Source organism: Tiliqua scincoides, chromosome 1 (genome assembly GCF_035046505.1).
Source record: "Tiliqua scincoides isolate rTilSci1 chromosome 1, rTilSci1.hap2, whole genome shotgun sequence".
Classification (NCBI taxonomy): domain Eukaryota; kingdom Metazoa; phylum Chordata; class Lepidosauria; order Squamata; family Scincidae; genus Tiliqua; species Tiliqua scincoides.
Window position 1 is genome coordinate 265,669,442 of NC_089821.1, and position 18,453 is coordinate 265,687,894.

General features: G+C 46.4%; 1 protein-coding gene across 1 annotated transcript in view; it reads right to left on the reverse strand.

Moving 5' to 3' along the window:
* Window positions 1-3,535: 3,535 nt before the first annotated feature.
* The window catches only part of MRPS5 (mitochondrial ribosomal protein S5), a 60,584-nt gene continuing 45,666 nt past the window's right edge, over window positions 3,536-18,453 (reverse strand). Inside the window, exons 10-11 of the mRNA XM_066611861.1 lie at window positions 10,295-10,431; window positions 3,536-4,111 (exon numbers count right to left, since the gene is read on the reverse strand). Of these exons, the coding sequence (XP_066467958.1) occupies window positions 3,887-4,111; window positions 10,295-10,431 (362 nt within the window). The 3' untranslated portion in view covers window positions 3,536-3,886. The remainder of the gene's footprint in view (window positions 4,112-10,294; window positions 10,432-18,453) is intronic.

Consider the following 18,453-nt stretch of genomic DNA (forward strand, 5'->3'; position numbering starts at 1 on the left):
TCCAACACTAGCAGAAATATGGCTGATGGTGATGCAGGAAAAGGGATTTGATTAGGAAGTGACACAGAGAGAAAGAGTTAAAAATCTTCTTCCTTAATTTTTTGCTTTGAGAAGCACCCCTCCCTCAGAGCAGAAGCATCAGTCAAAAATCAGGCCCCTCCCCCTTCTTTAAAGGAAACAACACAAGCCAAGGGATCCAATCACGTACCTCCCATGTCTCCTTCGGCTTAGTTAGCACCCGCCAGTGTGCAACAGCCTTCAGCTTTGTGCCTGTGAGTGCACAGCTACAGAACCCACTCAGTCTAGTGAATGAGGCCTTATGTTGTCATTATGCAGCTGCCATTTAAAATGCCTGCTCTTTCTGCCTCCTAGGAGCTGACATTAATGCATGGGCTCTTTCTTTTTCTGCAAACACTCTTAACATTCAATGAGTGGGATATTCTGGGCAAGCTGATTTATGCTAATATCCCCTTCTTCCACCTAACCAGAATCTATCTGTTCACTTTGAATCATACAGCAGGTTGATTTAAATTAGCTTGGGTGCAGACAACAGTATGAGGGGATTGATATGCAAAGCAGTCAGCTTCTGGGTCAGACATTTAACTTCTTCTAGAAATTCAACAGAAGAGTTTAAAGAGCCAAGGTGCCAACTTTGAGAGGCCTAAAAGGCATTTGTGATTGCAAGTGGATATAACTAAAATAGGTTTATAAAACTAAGCATTGAATGGAGAAAGTAGATAGAGGGAACGTTTTCACCCTGTCTCATAACATTACCACGGATCACCCAATTAAACTGAGTAGTGGTTGAACCAGGATAGGCAAAAGAATGTAAGTCTTCATGCAAGGCATACTTAGGTTCATTCAATTCAGGGCCAGACATGATAGTTACTAGGTCAAATGGCTAAAGGGGATCAAATAAATTGATGGTGGCTAGATCTATCATTGGCATGGTTCTCAGTGTTCATGTTCAGGGGTCGTATGTCACTGAACAGCAATTGTTGAGGCAACAGTGGGGTGGTGGTGAGATAGTTTTCACACACCTGCACGCACTTCTTTCAAGGTTCCAGCTGGCCACGTGATGGACCTTTGACCCGATCCAGCAGGGGCACTGCTCTTAATCCTTCTGTTCTCAATACAAATGCAATATAAATTATTCAGGTAAACATTCAAGAACAAGGCAATCGCTTACAAGACTTACCCTTTGTGTAGTATTTGCCTGTTAATAGTATGCTTGTTTGATTGCTGCTCTTTTCATTACTCTGTAGTTTTATTGTTTTGATTGTGGTAAGCCACCCTGCGTCTCACGAGAAGGGTGCAACATGCATTATTTTTAATATACACTAGAGAGCACAAAGCAGTTTGTGTTCCCAGATGTCACTGTTTTGTGCTAGTAGTGGGGGTGCTCTTGTCACATGATCCACTTCTCTCCCTCACTGTTGCTTGCGCTTTTGGGAAATCATGGTTCCAGATGGTGCAGAACTTTGCATGACCATGTCCTCTATGAGAATCATTTATCATGTGTATTGATATCCTATCCTCCTCTAAGAACTGAAGGTGGTTCACCGTCTTTCCCCATTTCTATTTACCCTCACAACAACCCTTTGAAACAGGCAGTCACTGGCTCAAGGGCACTCAGTGCACTGGATGGAGAGTCATCAACGAGTGTAGTAGATCTGAACTTGGGGCTGCATTCTAACCACTACACCACAGCTGAGAGAGGTAAAACACACATTTGAAATTCAAAACCGTTAAGAATAATTAAAAAAAAAGCCAGGATGAGAGTGGGAATGCTCAGCAAGACAACTAGAACACACATATTCAAAATAAAAGTAGTTTGGAGAAGAGCACCACCTGGTGGGAGCACCAAGTTCTAAAGTGACCTTCCAGCCAATTCTGAATCACAATGCTGTGGGGAGGACACAAAAGAGTGTTTCTCATTCGGTGGAGGGGAGGAGGAGTGGTGGGTTCCGAACCTCTCCCATGGCGACTGGGAGGACATTAACAGCATCTTAGAGGCAGTTGAAGAAGATAATTCTCAGGTGGAGAATGGTTTAAGTACCCACTCACTTCTGCTGCCTCCTTCCCCGAATTTAAATTTAAGCCTGTCTTTCCTGTAACATGTCCTCAGGTTATAGAAAAAGGGGTAAAGAACAATGTCAGCATTTGCACAATAATTTGTGCAATACCAAATTAAGGATGAAATTGGGAAATGGCAGACTAACCCAGATAGAGATGCAAAGTGGAACACATTGTAAAACAAAGTCATTACTATCCTCATCATCATCCCAGTATAGCACTTGAGGGTTCCTTGCAAGGACTTTGCAAGGACCTGATGGGAAGGGTGATTCCACCCCAGCACCATGCCTCCCCCAACATAATCTGCAACATGTAGATGCCAGAAACTGAACCTGGGACACTGTGCATGGAAAGCTTGTCTCTATCACTGAGCCGTGCTCTCCCCTGTCACTTACTTATATGAAAGAATGGGAAAATGGTTACCAGTGGGGATGGAGCAAAGTGCCATCCGCCCCTGTGCATCCCAGCTGCTAAGAATCAAGTTTTCGCTTTATTGGCAGGATGTTGCCTTGGGGTCTTCTTTCTCAGTCACATTGGTGTGACAAAATGCTGGGAACTGGCTTTTAAATACAGAGATTAGATTATGCAAAGATGTTTTAAAGCAGTGAAATCTCTTTGCAATACTGGACGTTAATACACTGAAGCGGCACCTGCTGGTACAGAATCATTATCCATCTGTGTCCTGAGAGTGCTCTTCAGACTTTCAATCAGAAAATGCCTTTAAAAAAAAAAAATTCACTGACACCCCAATGACCACACATTGAGAATCACAATTTTGTTATATTGAAAAACTAAACGCTAAGTGTTAGAAATTCCTTCCGGAAACAATACAAGTCTGCTAAATGCACTGGTCTACTTCTCCATCAAAAGGTTGAATGCAGGGAGTTTGGGAAGAAAATTAGATTGAAATGTCTGGCACAGCTGGGCACAGTTCATGAATCTCATTTTGAAGTTAGCTTTGCCCATGAGAAGTTAAATAACTCCTATGTCTGTGATACTCAAGGCATAAAGTAGAAACATCACTAGGTAAGGGATAACAGAAATGCCAGGTTCAAATCCCCACTCAGTCATGAAGTTTCCTGGGTGATCTTGTGCCAGTCAGCCTCTCTCAGCCTCACCTACCTCACAGGGTTGTTGCGAGGACAAAAGGAAGGAACCCTGTTCACCACCCTGAGCACCTTGAAAGAATATGAAAATGTGCAAAATAAATAAATACAATCCTCAGAGAGACAATATATATACACCATTCACAGTGCATGCATGCAAGTCTTCCTCAACTCTCTCTTCTCCCTGTACCCCCACATCAGTTTTGTTCTCCCATGTCAGCAAAGTGGGAGACGTGCCTTTTGTCACAACATGGCTTGACTATACAAGTAACAGTTGAAGTTGAGACACTTCTTCCTTGGAGACTACAAGAAGTAGTTTGAAAATCACAAACCTATGCAAAGGTTAGACAAACTGACATTAGATCTTTACTTTATTTCTGCCATAACATTTGAGTTTCCCCCAGTTTATTTGTTTAAAAAGCCTGGCAATTACAGATTTCTTTTCCTCGCGGGACAGCAGCAATGAAATAGATGCAATGAGCCTGCAGACGCATCAGCTGCTTTAGCTCCAACTAGGTTTGTCAACTAAAGAGAGATGGTCAAGCCCCTTTCAGCCTCCAAGTTATAAAGGAGGCAACAGTCACCCAGACAACTCACAGTGGGAATCTTCACCCAGCACTTGTCTGTGCAAAGGGAAAAGACTTCCCTGTCATGCAATTATGCTGGAACTTCACCAGTTGTGTGTGCCTACATACTGGTCCAGTCTAGAAAACTGTCCTTTTGACATTTGCCCAGATGCTCTTCTTCATTCCCTGAGCTGCCTTCACTTCATCCCACTCCAGTTTGGCATCGGAAACTTCATCCTCAGGCTCAGGATCTTCACTGACTGCCCCTTGGGGTGCAGCAACCACAATGGGCAGAGGGCCACACTCATCGCGAAATTCTACTACGTAGAGGTTTTTCTTATTTGCTAGGTCTTTATGAGTTTCCTGTTTAGGAGGATAAAAGGAGAGGGTTTTAGGACTCAAGAGTTCCAATTTATGCAGTTTCAGGAATGTCCCATCTAACGGTGCTGATATTTTGTATACCCTGCTCCAGGCTCTAACCAAGAGAGAGGTACTATTTTTTTTCCTAAACAGGATCCAGTATGAGTTGCACAAGTTCCACAAAGCACTTCTGGGAACCAAACACCAGTCAGGGCAGTGTTCATCCCAGATAGGGCTGGGGGAGGGGAGAAAATAGCTAAATTGCTAACCCTTATGGATACAAGGGAAAACATAAAAATGTGCAGGTGATCTGAAGCCAGAGAGCAAGTAAAGAAGCCTCAGGTCACTACATGTTTGTTTTCCACTCTCTCAAGATTTTGAGAGTGTTGTAGAGCAACACCAAATAATTAGATAACAAGATGAGAATGGGATAATCATTTCAAGGATGGATTTACCCAGATCCAGTTCTAACAGTCTCTTTGCAATAACTCAGAAATAGAGGTCATTATTTTTCCTTGTTCCTTCCTTGATTTCTTTATTGTAAGGCTCTCCAGAGCATCTTGATTTTAAACACACTAAATCATTTGTAATCAAGTTATATCTTTTATTATTATTTCATTCAAAAGGACTACCAATTTCCTTTTTTTTTTTAAAAAAAAAAGGGAAAAGCTGACATCCCAAGAAGCTGAATTCTGTATTCTAGATCACACTTTGTGTCTTTTCTATGCTTGCTCACACAGCTGGATGCATAAGCCCTCTTTACTTTGCATTTCTTTTAACGGCCAATATTTTAGAAGTTTTGATTAAATGCATCCATCTTTCCCTTCCTCCTGTTTTGTTACTTTTCATAACAATGCACTGTCAGTCCCACTAACAAAGGAGATTTCCAAAGTCTCACTTAGGGGCCTAACTCTTACTTGGGCATACAGAAGCTCTCTTTCACATCTATGAGTCATGGATTTGAAACAGAAAACACACAGTTTTAATGTTAGATTTATTTGCAATAAGTTTGAGTAGAAAACTCATCCCACTTTTGCAAGCCTCGTTTGAATGGATACAAGGTCATAAGCAAAGTAATCTGTTTCTCAGATATGCTGGAAATACTACTGACAGAAGCAAATGATCCATTCAGTATGCCAGTTATGCAGAGTGTAAATGGGGTTGAGGAAAATGTGGCAACATAATCAGATTTAAGCTTGATCTACTTCACAGTTCGATTAAATGACCCTGAATTTAAGAAGAGCCAGTCTCTTCTTCCCTCATTTAAATTTCTACAGGGCTGGCAGCAGGTGGCAGGAAAAGGGAAAACTCCCTTGCCTACATGTTAGTGTCTCTAAGGATACTCACTAAAGTCACTGCCATAGAGTCATTTGGAGCACCCACCTGCCTTTCCTCCTAACTATCATATTATAACCCGTCTCTATCATATAGACCAGCCATTTTCAACCATTGTGCCATGGCACACAGGTGTGCCGTGGGGGTTTGGGGGAGGATCATTTGTTAGTAGGGCCACTGGGGGATGCAAGCCCCTGCTGTTAGTGCGGTGTGCCTTGTCAATTGTCAAAAAACTGTTGGCGATATATCAAAATCACGGATACAGACACATCAAGAGTAACAGGGCAGTCTTCCCTACCTGTTTGCATCTGAAAGCCACTTTTTCGGTTGCAGAAGGGGGAGATTTGTACTTACTGTGAATCCCCCTTCTCAGTGGTCTCCATGTCTGTATTAGTCCTTACCAGTGGGTAGCTCCTCCCTCTCAGGTAGGCAAACCAGAGTCTTTTGGTCATCCTGAGGGGAGGGGCTGCCTGGACTCCCCAAACTGTCCAAGCTTGAAGAACCCCACCCGACACCAGATGTCTTGTGTCCATCTGGAGGCACTGTAGTGGCGGTCCTCTGGTGTCACGTGCTGCGTTGTGTGTTGGCTCGGGGGATGAGTGCAGAATGGGCCCAGGTGGCGTGGGACGCTACCCCAGATACTGTACTGCGTCCCCCTGACTTTACGATTCTGGTGTTCAGCATGTCTGTTTCTCCTCCTTTTTTCTGGACATGGAGTGGACATGGAGACCACTGAGAAGGGGGATTCACGGTAAGTACAAATCTCCCCGTTCTCCAGTGGGATCTCCATGTCTGTCTTAGTCCTTACAAGTGGGATGTGCCCAAGCAGTGCTCCTCAAGGGTGGGAGCTGCCGTAAGCTTATAGAGCCACGCTCTGGAGGACGTGCCTTGCGAAAGCTGCATCCCCAGAGGCGAAGGCGTCAATCTTGTAGTGTTTGATAAAAGTGTTAGGCGAGCTCCAGGTAGCTGCCCTGCCTACTGCCTCCAGGGAGGGGTGACCCCTGAATGTGGCTGGCGGCCCCCCTGAGGGAGTGGGCCACTATGCCCTCAGGGGGCTCCTTGCTGGATGCCCTGTAGGCCTCGGCTATGGCCTCCCTAACCCATCTGGAAATAGTGGGGGGAGGCACCTTCCTGCCTTGGTCACTAAGTCGGAATGAGACAAACAAGGCCTCTGAAGGCCGGTGGACTGAGGTCCTGGAGAGATAAAAGCACACCACCCAACGCACGTCGAGGGCATGCTATTCCCGCTCTCTGGGATGAGAAGGGTTGGGGCAGAACGTGGGTAGCACCACCTCCTGCAAGCGGTGAAACAGGGAGTTCACCTTGGGTAGGTCTGCAGTGTTGGCCCGCCTTTCTGGGGACTGGAAAACTCTGAACTAGGAGGTGTCAATAATTGCTCCCAGGTGTTCTATGGTGTGTGAAGGTGTCAGGTGACTCTTCTCCAAGTTGATGAGGAACTCGTGGTTCCGGAGACATTGGATGGTCTCGGGCAGGTGTAGGGTGCCCTCCTCTAGTGAGGCAGCAGCCGAAATCTCAGATCTCAGCTGTGCCTTCCGTGTCATGTAGCTGTGCCTTCTGATGGACATCAGGATGGAGTGTAGGGTCTCCATCTTGAATTTCTGTTGACGCATCCATCTGTTGAGCCACCTGAGGCCGAGGATGGTTCTGGTGCTGCCAGATGTCTTGGGCACGGTGAAGAGGTGGGAGTACACCCCGGACCCCCACTGCTCCCTTGGAACCGGTTCAATGGCCGGTAGGAGGTGTTGGATTGTCTCAAGTGTCTTGCCGTGCTTTAGCTGGCACTTGGGTCTGGGGACCTGTAGGAACCAGTTGGCTGGATGGCTGGTTGTTATTGAGACTTTGGGCCCTTTGCGCCAAAGCGCTGGGGCTGCTGTCCTCTTGGCTTGTGGGCTGGCCATCTTGGGTGCCAGATGGGCCTTTGACTTCTGAAAGGGGCCGCAGAGGGCGAGGTAATGGGTTGAGAGCTCGAGGGCTGAAAGGCGCTGGCACTGGGATCGCTGGGTGGGCCTTGGGTTCCTCTCCCTGGTGGGCAGCACCCTCTTCTTTCCCCTGGACTCCACCAGTAGCGGGTCCAGGGCGTACCCGAACAACTTGGCTCCTTGGAAGGGGAGGCCAGTGACCCTGGCGTGTGAGGCTGCATCCAGGTCCCAGCTACGCAGCCAGGTGCTGCGGCGCGTGGCAAGTCCTGTGGCCATGGCCCTGGGCATTTGCTACGAAGGCGGCAGCTGATATCTTTCTGATATCCAAGCTAGCCCTGGAGCGTAGCTTGTGGGTCTCACCGACCTGCTGAAGCCAAAGAACCAACACCCTGGAGCAGAGGCAGAGGCCCACAGCGCATTGGAGGAGGCCTCGAATTCCCTCCTGGTGGCTAGCTCTACCTTCTTGTCTGTGGGGTCCCTTGGGAGACCGTCACTGTCTGTGGGGAGGACGGCTGGGGATCCCAGTGCTGCTACTGGGGCTTCCACCAGGGGTGATTTGAGGTGGGCCATGATTTCTGGGGGCAGGTTGTAGAAGGAAACCAGTGGGGGGTTTCTTGCTGGTTTGGGAAGACTGTTGGGGACCCCCACTTGGTCTTGGGCCCCGTATCCATGTGGCGCTTGGGCTGCAGGTCTAGCACCTGAACCACCCCGAGACTAACTTGTTAAACTGTTAAACTGCTCAGCGTAGGAGAGGCGGGGCTTGTGTGCCTCAACCTTGTTCCCCAATATTTCTCCCTCTTCTGTGGATGAGGCATGGGAGCTCCCTTTGCCCTGCTTCTGCTCCTGGAGGTGGGTGTGTTCGGGGATGGCACTGCGCACGGATGACATCCGGTGCCTCTTGGGGGGGGAGTGTGGGTTCATCTTTGTCGTCCCTCTCTACCTCCTCCTCTGGGGAGGAAGCTGGGAGCCCATAGGTGGATGCTCTGGGGTGCCCCCCAGTGGTTGCTGGTGTGCCTCCATGGCAGCGTTGACGCTGGCCTGGACCATGTCCTAGATGGACCTGGACAGCTCTCCCCAGTCTAAGGTGCTGAGCCCTGTGCAGGGAGTGTGTGCATCAGGTGCCTCGCTGGGGGTGGCCATGTGTGAGGGGGTGTCCGCCAGTTTGGGGGGCCGCTCACTACTTCTCCAAAATCCGGTCCCGGGCTGGCGCGTGGCCAAGATGGCGCCTGCGCTTGTGGTTGTCTCCTCTGCTGCTCTCCTGCTGCGGCTGGAGGCAGCTCAAGCGGCTGGACAGCACCCACTGCTGGTGCAAGCCTGCCTCTGCCACCCCTGCCCCGCTTGGGAGGGCTGGTCTTTGTGCTCTTTGGACGCTAATCCAAGGTGGCACTCGCCAACCGCGTGGCGCCCTGGAACAATGGGGAGGGGAGGAGAAAACTCCGCACCCCCACTGCTGCTGGGGGAAAGCAGCTCCAGAGGCTGGCTGTGGTCGGAGCACTCACGAGCCTGCCTCACCCCTGCCAGGTGCAGGGGGGGGAGAGTGGCTGGAGATGTGGGAGCGCCTGCTGGGTGAGCAGCTGCCGCCACTTGAATAGTTGTTGTCAGCTAAGGGGGGCTGCCCTGGGGTCAGCAAGGGCAGCCCAGAAAGCGGGCCTGAGCTGCTGCCTCTCGGCAGAGGCATGGGGCTCAGGCGCAGAAGGGCACGAAATCTCTTAGCTTCTCGGGGGGGGGGGGTTCAGCAGAGCTGAACCCAGCTCTGTCCTGCTTCCCCAAAAGGCTAGGCCAGTCTGGGAAAGTCCAGGCAGCCCCTCCCCTCAGGATGACCAAAAGACTCTGGCCTGCCTACCTGAGAGGGAGGAGCTACCCACTTGTAAGGACTAAGACGGATATGGAGATCCCACTGGAGAACTGTTATGCCAACAGGGGGAGATGCTGTATCCCTATGTTTGTGTGGCACTGGCTGTCAACCAAACAGCCACACTGTGTGGGAAATAGAAGTGCCAATCAAAGCGGCCTTGCACCAGCCATTCCACTCATGGATGGTTCTGTGATGAGCTTGTAGCTGACCTGAACTCAACCATGCTTATTTGCCTACCAGGCAGAAATGCAACTCTGGCACCAATGCTGCTTTCAGAAATAGCCACTGGAGTGGACCATCTTGCCTGAACTTATTTAAAATTTGGGTAAGCTTCCATAGAGCTGAAGAATTTGTTTGTGCATATACAGTTAAAATGCCTATATCCACTTCCATTTCCTGACTTATAACCTACTCATTTTTCCTTACAGGCTGCTGCAGACTTATGCTCCCAATACTAACCCATGCTGGAAAAGACAGGCCAGCTATATCCAGTACAGGGTTGGGGCTGGCTGCAGTGCAACTAGAGTAAAAGGAATCAATTCCCCTTACCATGTGTTGTGTGGCAGTTGCCCTAATGAGACTACTTGGATCTGTGCCACCAAAATTGGTGGTGCAGATCCAAGTAGTCTGGTGTAAGGATGGGCTGCTCGGAAGGGGGGTTAGCAAATTTTGGTTAGTAGTGAACAATTATTAGTTTTAATCATGATTTACTGTAGGTGCCAATGGTGGTTAAGGCCAGCAGCCGGAAAGTGGGGCAAAGGAACGCAGAGGAAAGGAACACATAATTTTGGAGGCTATTCTTGATTCCTTGACAATGGTTAAGACACTCAACAGCACAAAAGATTTATGTGCCTTTCTCCTCCCTCTCAATCAGGAAGTAATTTCTGGTGTTGATTTAAAAATATTTTAACATCATTTCTGCAAACACTTTCAGCACAGGCCATGGTGACAAAACAGAAAGTAAGGTCAAATTATATTTAACTGTGGGCCACTGGATATCACTCTAACTCTTGTGAGCCAATAAGCAAGCCTGGAAATACCTACTGCATAGATTACCTGATTTGCCAATCCTTTGAAAAGCGCTCTGGTGAGATTTAGCAAATTCCTGGACCCGTAACGCTTGGCGTACATGTCTTCAATGCCAATGAGTTTGCACATGGTAATGATAGCTCGGTGACAGCGAAGACCATAACCTGGGAAGAGTAAGTGTTAAAACAACTGCTGTCAGCATGGTATTAAGCTGCAAGTATTGGAGGAGATAATTGAGTTATTTATCACAATCTATACTCAAGCATGAGAAGCCTGTCAAGAGCCAAAAGACTTGCTGATCCCCTTGTATGATCTTGCTAGGACAAGCTTTATCCAAGTCCTTCCTGCTACCTGTCTACCAGCTCCTTCTACCATCCCCACCTGTAAGAATGCTTTATAAGAACATAAGAACAGCCCCACTGGATCAGGCCATAGGCCCATCTAGTCTAGCTTCCTGTATCTCACAGCGGCCCACCAAATGCCCCAGGGAGCACACCAGATAACAAGAGACCTGCATCCTGGTGCCCTCCCTTGCATCTGGCATTCTGACATACCCCATTTCTAAAATCAGGAGGTTGCACATACACATCATGGCTTGTAATCATCATGGCTTTTATACATAAAAGGACACATCTTTTTTTAAAAGCTTCTCTGATTGTGCTCCTCTGTATTAGTGTTCAGACTGTTGGCCAAAATATCAGTTGAACAAGGAAATTCCACTGAATTCAGTGGTACTTACTTCCAGGTAAGTCAAGATTGCAGCAAAAGTAAAGCACATCTAGTTTACACTTCAGCCAATCTTTAGATGATTTGCAATATTCTGAGAGCAGTCCTTTCTACAAATTAGAGAATCTAATAGAGGGGCCATGGCCCTTGGGCTGTACTGCTGAGAAGACCCGAAATAGGAAAATACAACAAACCATAGGAACCAAGAAACTATTTACCCAATATCCGTTCCAGATTTAAATCATGCTGCTTGAACATTTTTTTGTTGATCCATGCTACAGGCTTCTGGACACCTTGGAGTCTTCTGCTCTCCATTTTTGAGCTGGATTATAATGAAAGACAGGGCCACGGGTTGCTGGGGATAATCCGCTAGGGCCCAGACATTAAATGGGGTCCCAAGAGGATTTCTGTCCAATGGTGTCGATGGGCAGACTTACTCCACAGGAACCGAGTGAGAACAAGTCAGGGTCCAAATGTCCCAAAGGGCATCCCAGTTGCTGATGCAACCAGGATGCTTCATCTGAGAGTGTGGAGGATGGAGGTGAATCAGGCAGGCACCAAAGGGCTTCCATTTAAAATCTTCTGTGGTACCCATCTAAGCAGTCTGCAGTCCTGATTAAAAGATTTAAGGTTAAACTAAAAAGGTTAAATTAGATTAAAAAGGTGGCAGAGCAGCTTTTAAACTGATCCCTGGGGGAAGGCCGACAGGAGCCGAGGGGCATCCGGTTTGGGACTCCTCATCCCTATGGAACGAGGATGGGAAGGTTAGAGAACAACAAGGCAAAGACAGAGTAGGAGAAGAAATTGGGAATGGTAGTGTGATGAGATGTGATAGATGGTTTGGCACAATGAGAGGATTCAGGAATAAAGGAGCGAATAAGCAGCCCATCCTGGGGCATTCCATGTACAAATGCATTTATGCAAATGCCTGAAGTCTCTGAGCAAAGATGGGAGAACTGGGATGTCTGGTGACAAGGGAAAACATTAACATAGTGGGCATAATGGAAACCTGGTGGAATGTGGAAAATCAGTGGGATACCGCAATCCCGGGCCATAAACTCTACAGGAGGGACAGGCAGGGTCTATCTCCACCATAGAATGGTGGTCAGACTCCACCATAGAATCTCTGTGGGTTAAACTACCAGGCCTGAGGAGCGATGTATATATTGGGGGCGTACTATTGTCCTCCAGACCAGAAATCGGAAGGTGACCTTGAAATGAGGAAACAGGTCAGGGAGGTGACAAGGAGGGACAGAGTTGTAATCATGGGGGACTTCAATTAGCCTCATATAGACTGGGTCAATTTGTGTTCTGGTCATGAAAAGGAGACTGGATTCCTTGACATGCTAAATGACTGTGCCTTCGAGCAGCTAGTCATGGAGCCCACCAGAGGACAGGTGACTCTGGATTTAATATTGTGCGGTACTCAGGACCTGGTTAGAGATGTCAATGTTACTGAGCCATTGGGGAACAGTGATCATGCTGCAATTGGTTTCGACATGCATGTCGGGGGAAGAATACCGGGCAAATCTCTCACAAAAACCCTTGACGTCCGACGGGCAGACTTCCCTCAAATGAGGAGGCTGGTCAGAAGGAGGTTGAAAGGGAAGGTAAAAAGAATCTAATCTGTCCAGAGTGCATGGAGGCTGCTTAAAACAACAGTAATGGAGGCCCAGCAGAAGTGTATACCGCAAAGAAAGAAGGGCTCTACTAAGTTCAGGAGGGTGCCCGCATGGCTAAGTAGCTAAGTTAGAGAGGCCGTAAAAGGCAAGGAAGCTTCCTTCTGTAAAAGGAAGTCTTGCCCTAATGAGGAGAATAAAAAGGAACATAAACTGTGGCAAAAGAAATGTAAGAAGGTGATACGGGAGGCCAAGCGAGACTATGAGGAACGCATGGCCAGCAACATTAAGGGGAATAATAAAAGCTTCTTCAAATATGTTAGAAGCAGGAAACCTGCCAGAGAAGTGGTTGGCCCTCTGGATGGTGAGGGAGGGAAAGGGGAAATAAAAGGAGACTTAGAGATGGCAGAGAAATTAAATGAGTTATTTGCATCTGTCTTCACGGCAGAAGACCTCGGGCAGATACCGCTGCCCGAACAGCCCCTCCTGACCAAGGAATTAGGTCAGATAGAGGTTAAAAGAGAAGATGTTTCAGACCTTATTGATAAATTAAAGATCAATAAGTCACTGGGCCTGGATGGCATCCATTAAGGAATTGAAGAATGAAGTTGCTGATCTCTTGACTAAAATATGCAACTTGTCCCTCAAAATGGCCACGGTGCCAGAGGATTGGAGGATAGCAAATGTCACACCGTTCTTTAAAAAGGGAAAGAGGGGGGACCCAGGAAACTATAGGCCGGTCAGCCTAACTTCTATACCAGGTTAGATAGTGGAATACCTCATCAAAGATAGAATCTCAGAACACATAGATGAACAAGCCTTGCTGAGGGAGAATCAGCATGGCTTCTGTAAGGGTAAGTCTTGCCTCACAAACCTTTTAGAATTATTTGAAAAGGTCCACAGGCAAGTGGATGCGGGAGAACCCGTGGACATTATATATGTGGACTTTCAGAAGGCATTCGCCACGGTCCCTCACCATGTCTACTGAAAAAACTCCACAGTCAGGGAATTAGAGGGCAGGTCCTCTCCTGGACTGAGATCTGGTTGAAGGCCAAGAAACAGAGAGTGGGTGTCAATGGGCAATTTTCACAATGGAGAGAAGTGAAAAGTGATGTGCCCCAAGGATCTGTCCTGGGACTGGTGCTCTTCAATCTCTTCATAAATGACCTGGAGACAGGGGTGAGCAGTGAGGTGGCTAAGTTTGCAGACAACACCAAACTTTTCCGAGTGGTGAAGACCAGAAGTGATTGTGAGGAGCTCCAGAAGGATCTCTCCAGACTGGCAGAATGGGCAGCAAAATGGCAGATGCGCTTCAATGTCAGTAAGTGTAAAGTCATGCACATTGGGGCAAAAAATCAAAACTTTAGATATAGGCTGATGGGTTCTGAGCTGTGTGTGACAGATCAGGAGAGAGATCTTGGGGTGGTGGTGGACAGGTCGATGAAAGTGTCGACCCAATGTGCGGTGGCAGTGAAGAAGGCCAATTCTAAGCTTGGGATCATTAGAAAAGGTATTGAGAACAAAACAGCTAATATTATAATGCTATTGTACTTATCGATGGTAAGGCCACACCTGGAGTATTGTGTTCAGTTCTGGTTGCCACAAGGACATAGTGGAAATGGAAAAGGTGCGAAAGAGTGCAACTACGAGGGTCGCCCAGAAAGTAATGCACCACTTTTTTTTTCTCAGCCTACAGTAATGGTATGAATGCGAAACTTTAGATATACATTATTTGAATTTTCAGGAGTGCGCACACAAATTTTTGGTTTCTTCAGACAGATAGCGTAGCTGCAGCAGTGTTTCGAAATGGCGTCTGTAAGTGATGTACGTTACAAGCAGCGTGTCGTCATTGAATTTCTCACTGTGGAGAAAAACATTTCTTCTGAGTTGCTGAAACGTTTTGAAGATGAGGGGGAAGTGTTCTTGTCCAGGATTGTGACAGGTGATGAAACCTGGGTTCACCATTTTGAGCCCGAAACAAAATGACAGTCGATGGAATGGCGTCATCCTTAATCTCCACAGAAGAAAAAATTCAAAGTAACCGCTTCCGCCGGTAAGGTCATGATCACTGTGTTTTGGGACTGTGAGGGCGTCATACTCATTGATGTGATGCCAAGAGGCAGCACCATTAATTCTGAAGCTTATGTGAAGACATTAACCAAACTCAAGAAGCGCTTCCAGCGACTTCGGCGCCATAACAACCCAGGTGAATGTTTGATTCAACATGATAACGCTCGGCCTCACACAAGTTTGAGGACTTTGGAATACAACACTAAACAGGGTTGGACTGTGTTACCCCATCCACCCTACAGCCCTGACCTAGCTCCCTCAGACTTCCACTTGTTTGGGCCATTAAAGGATGCCATTCGTGGAAGACATTTTGAGGATGACGAAGAGGTGATTCGCACAGTGCAGAAATGGCTTCGTGACCAGAAGGGCATACATGCCCTTGTGTCTCGCTGGAGGAAGGCCATAGAACTGGACGGAGATTACGTGGAAAAATAGGGAGTGTAGAAGAAACATCATTCTTTCTTGTGTGTAAGTTTCATTGTGTTCAAATTGTTGAAGAAAAAAAATGTGGTGCATTACTTTCTGGGCGACCCTCGTAAGATGATTACTGGGCTGGGGTACCTTCCTTATGAGGAAAGGCTACGGCGTTTGGACCTCTTCAGCCTAGGAAAGAGACGCCTGAGGGGGGACATGATTGAGACATACAAAATTATGCAAGGGATGGACAAAGTGGATGGAGAGATGCTCTTTACACTCTCACATAACACCAGAACCAGGGGGCATCCACTAAAATTGAGTGTTGGGAGAGTTAGGATGAAAGAAAATATTTCTTCACTCAGCGTGTGGTTGGTCTGTGAAACTCCTTGCCACAGGATGTGGTGATGGCATCTGGCCTGGATGCCTTTAAAAGGGGATTGGACAAGTTTCTGGAGGAAAAATTCATTATGGGTTACAAGCTATGATGTGTATGTGTGTCATGAATATGTACATGTTAGGCCTAGGTTGGCAGCAGAAGCCTGAACCACACTAAGACAATGTAACTGAGAAGTTGCTAGCCGTCCCTAGCTGCAAGAATGTGAGTAAATAAACAAAAAGATTGTTGTCTCTCCTTTGCTAGGACAGATAACAAGAATTACAACCCAATGGAATGTTTAACACCTTACTAGTCAGAGAAGCGCCTGATCAAGCGTGATGGAATGCAGCTATGGATCTCCAGTTGGGAGAGGTAAAGAACTACTTATAAGGGGCTAGCAACCAGGCCAACTTTAAGAAGGTTCTGTCCTCAAAGGTTTCTCACTGGACAGTCTAAATAAGTACAAAGTCACCTCAGCACTATTAGCATATGAATTTTAATAATGATTGCCCGAAGGGGTGTGCGTGTTTCTTCTTGGACAGCGTTTTTGGGTGCAACATCCTGCACGCTTGTTAGCTCCAATTGTCCACCATGGGCACCTGGCCTCACAGGTAGCCTGGAGCTAAAAGATCTGTAAGAGAAGCTGACCCAGGTGAGAGATAGGGATTAACAGAGATAGCCAGTTAGCTTTGTTATTTTATTGCTGATATGTTTCCTAGATGTTTATGCCTTTAGCATTTGCTACCTTACCGTAAGTTTATGTAACCTTATGTACTTAATAAACTAAAATCTCTTTTACTAAGTTGTTTCATTGCCTGTTGGGGACAAAGGTTCAGAATCCTGCCTAGCCGTTCAGCAAGCTACCAAGTGCTCATTGAGGTCTAGTAACTTGAGGACTGAAGATTTAATTGGAGAAAGAGCTCAGTGCCTGAAAGGGATAGAGTTAATCCTAGAGAGTGACCCTGGACTGAGGCATTGGCACATACAGGGTGGTGGCAGTACTACTAAGCAGAGGGGCCTTGAGGGCTTTAGGGTTTGAGAACCAAGAACTCTGAGCACCCCAAGTTTACGACAATGTGCAACCTCCTGATTTTTGAAATGGGCTATGTCAGATGCAAGGGAGGGCACCAGGATGCAGGTCTCTTGTTAACAGGAGTGCTCCCTGGGGCATTTGGTGGGCCACTGTGAGATACAGGAAGCTGGACTAGATGGAACTATGGCCTGATCCAGTGGGGCTGTTCTTATGTTCTTAGTTTCTGTGATACAAGTTCCCAAATTTGGATGGAACTTTCATGCACTCCCCCAATCACATTATTCAAATGCATGGAAGAACCCATTATGCATGGAAGTTCATAATGTATACCAACTACTGACTTTGAAGTTTTCACCACAGTTTTCTAGAGTAGACCTCTGATCAGGAGTGTTACTTAAAAGGTTAAGGCACCAAAGTTAGAAAAACAATGAACTGTTGCCTGCTGTGAGATCAGGTTTACACATTATGGACACAAATCATAAGCAGCAGAGTCAGTCCAACAGCAAAAATTCAAAAGCCACTGTAGAGAAATATCTATTAGGAACAACTTCTCATTATTCCTCTTTTTACTACTGTGGCTTTAACAGGTACATCCCATTACAGATACATTCCTTTGTGCATGCTATCACAATTTGTGTAGTAAGAACATTACCTCTCAAGCCTGGATTCAGATATGGGGCAGAAATTTACAGTCTGAGACAGTGGATGGCCTGGCAGCACTGGATGCCAAGGAAGGGTGGGCCTGATCTGTTCTGGGTCATGGAATGCTACATACAAATTAGCCATATTTCTGTATCTTAACAGGTGTAACATTTTAGCTCAATTTATGCCCTAAACAATTTCCTATGTAAAACACAGTAATTTTCACCAGTCAGAAATCATGCAAAGAAATTGAGTTCTGGACTGAGGTAGGAAAAAAAGGTAATTCTGAAATGGAGCATTTGGGACCGCTACCAAACGAAGCTCTTGATAAATAGTCTTTCAGAGATCACTCAGACGTAATTATGTTGAAAACCTGATTCCATCTCCAAGCATGAAATCGATACTTTCTCAAAATGGCAGAACAAATGGCTTTAGATGGCTATCACTTTTTTCAATTATGGGGGGGGGGAGAGAAGGGAAGGGGAGTAAAAGCAGGGAAATAATGGCACAGCAAAACTTGTGGTCTGCTAATAGATTTCCTTCCCTCCATTTCCAGGGCACCAAGCTTGCCCAGCAGATTGGAATAATCTTGAAGAGCTGCCTTAATGGCTTTTTAATAAAACGCATGAGATCACACTTGGGTTTTAAGAAAGATTTATGGGCCTGAGTCATGTGCCCAAGTCTTCCTTGGGCAACTTAAGAGGACAGTTTCATTTGAAGTAAATACCCAAGTAAAATATTTTTGTTTAACGATAACAGATTGTAATTTTGCAACAAAAATCAATGTAATAATTCTCAAGAAAGGAGACTTGCCAACCTCTCACACCTGATCACAGCTCCAATTTGTTATTAGCTCTTTTTTGCATTTAGCTTTATTTTAATATAAAAGGAGAACTGAGTGTATGCTGAGCTTAAAGGGAAAAATCCCTTGCTGATGCAATCCAAATTCTGTGCCAAGAAAAGCTGAGTTTGGCAACCTGCAGAAATTAAATGCAAATTGAACATGCAGAATTCTTCTCATTTTGCATCATTTATTCCAATATTGCCAAGCATGGAGAAGCACATTGACACCAAAACCTGACACCTAGCAATAGGCAATCTTAACACATCTGCCCTTGATCTTTAGAGACTTCAGAAAGGAGTGCTCAGACACTATCAAGTCAATCTTTGTAGCCATAAGAAACTAGACACATTTGATGCTTTAACTGAGATTCTAAGGAAGCCAAGTTCACCACTCAATATTTGTTATATTTATTGCTCCACTTTCTTTCATGCTAGAACTCTAGGCAGCCTCCCATCTAGA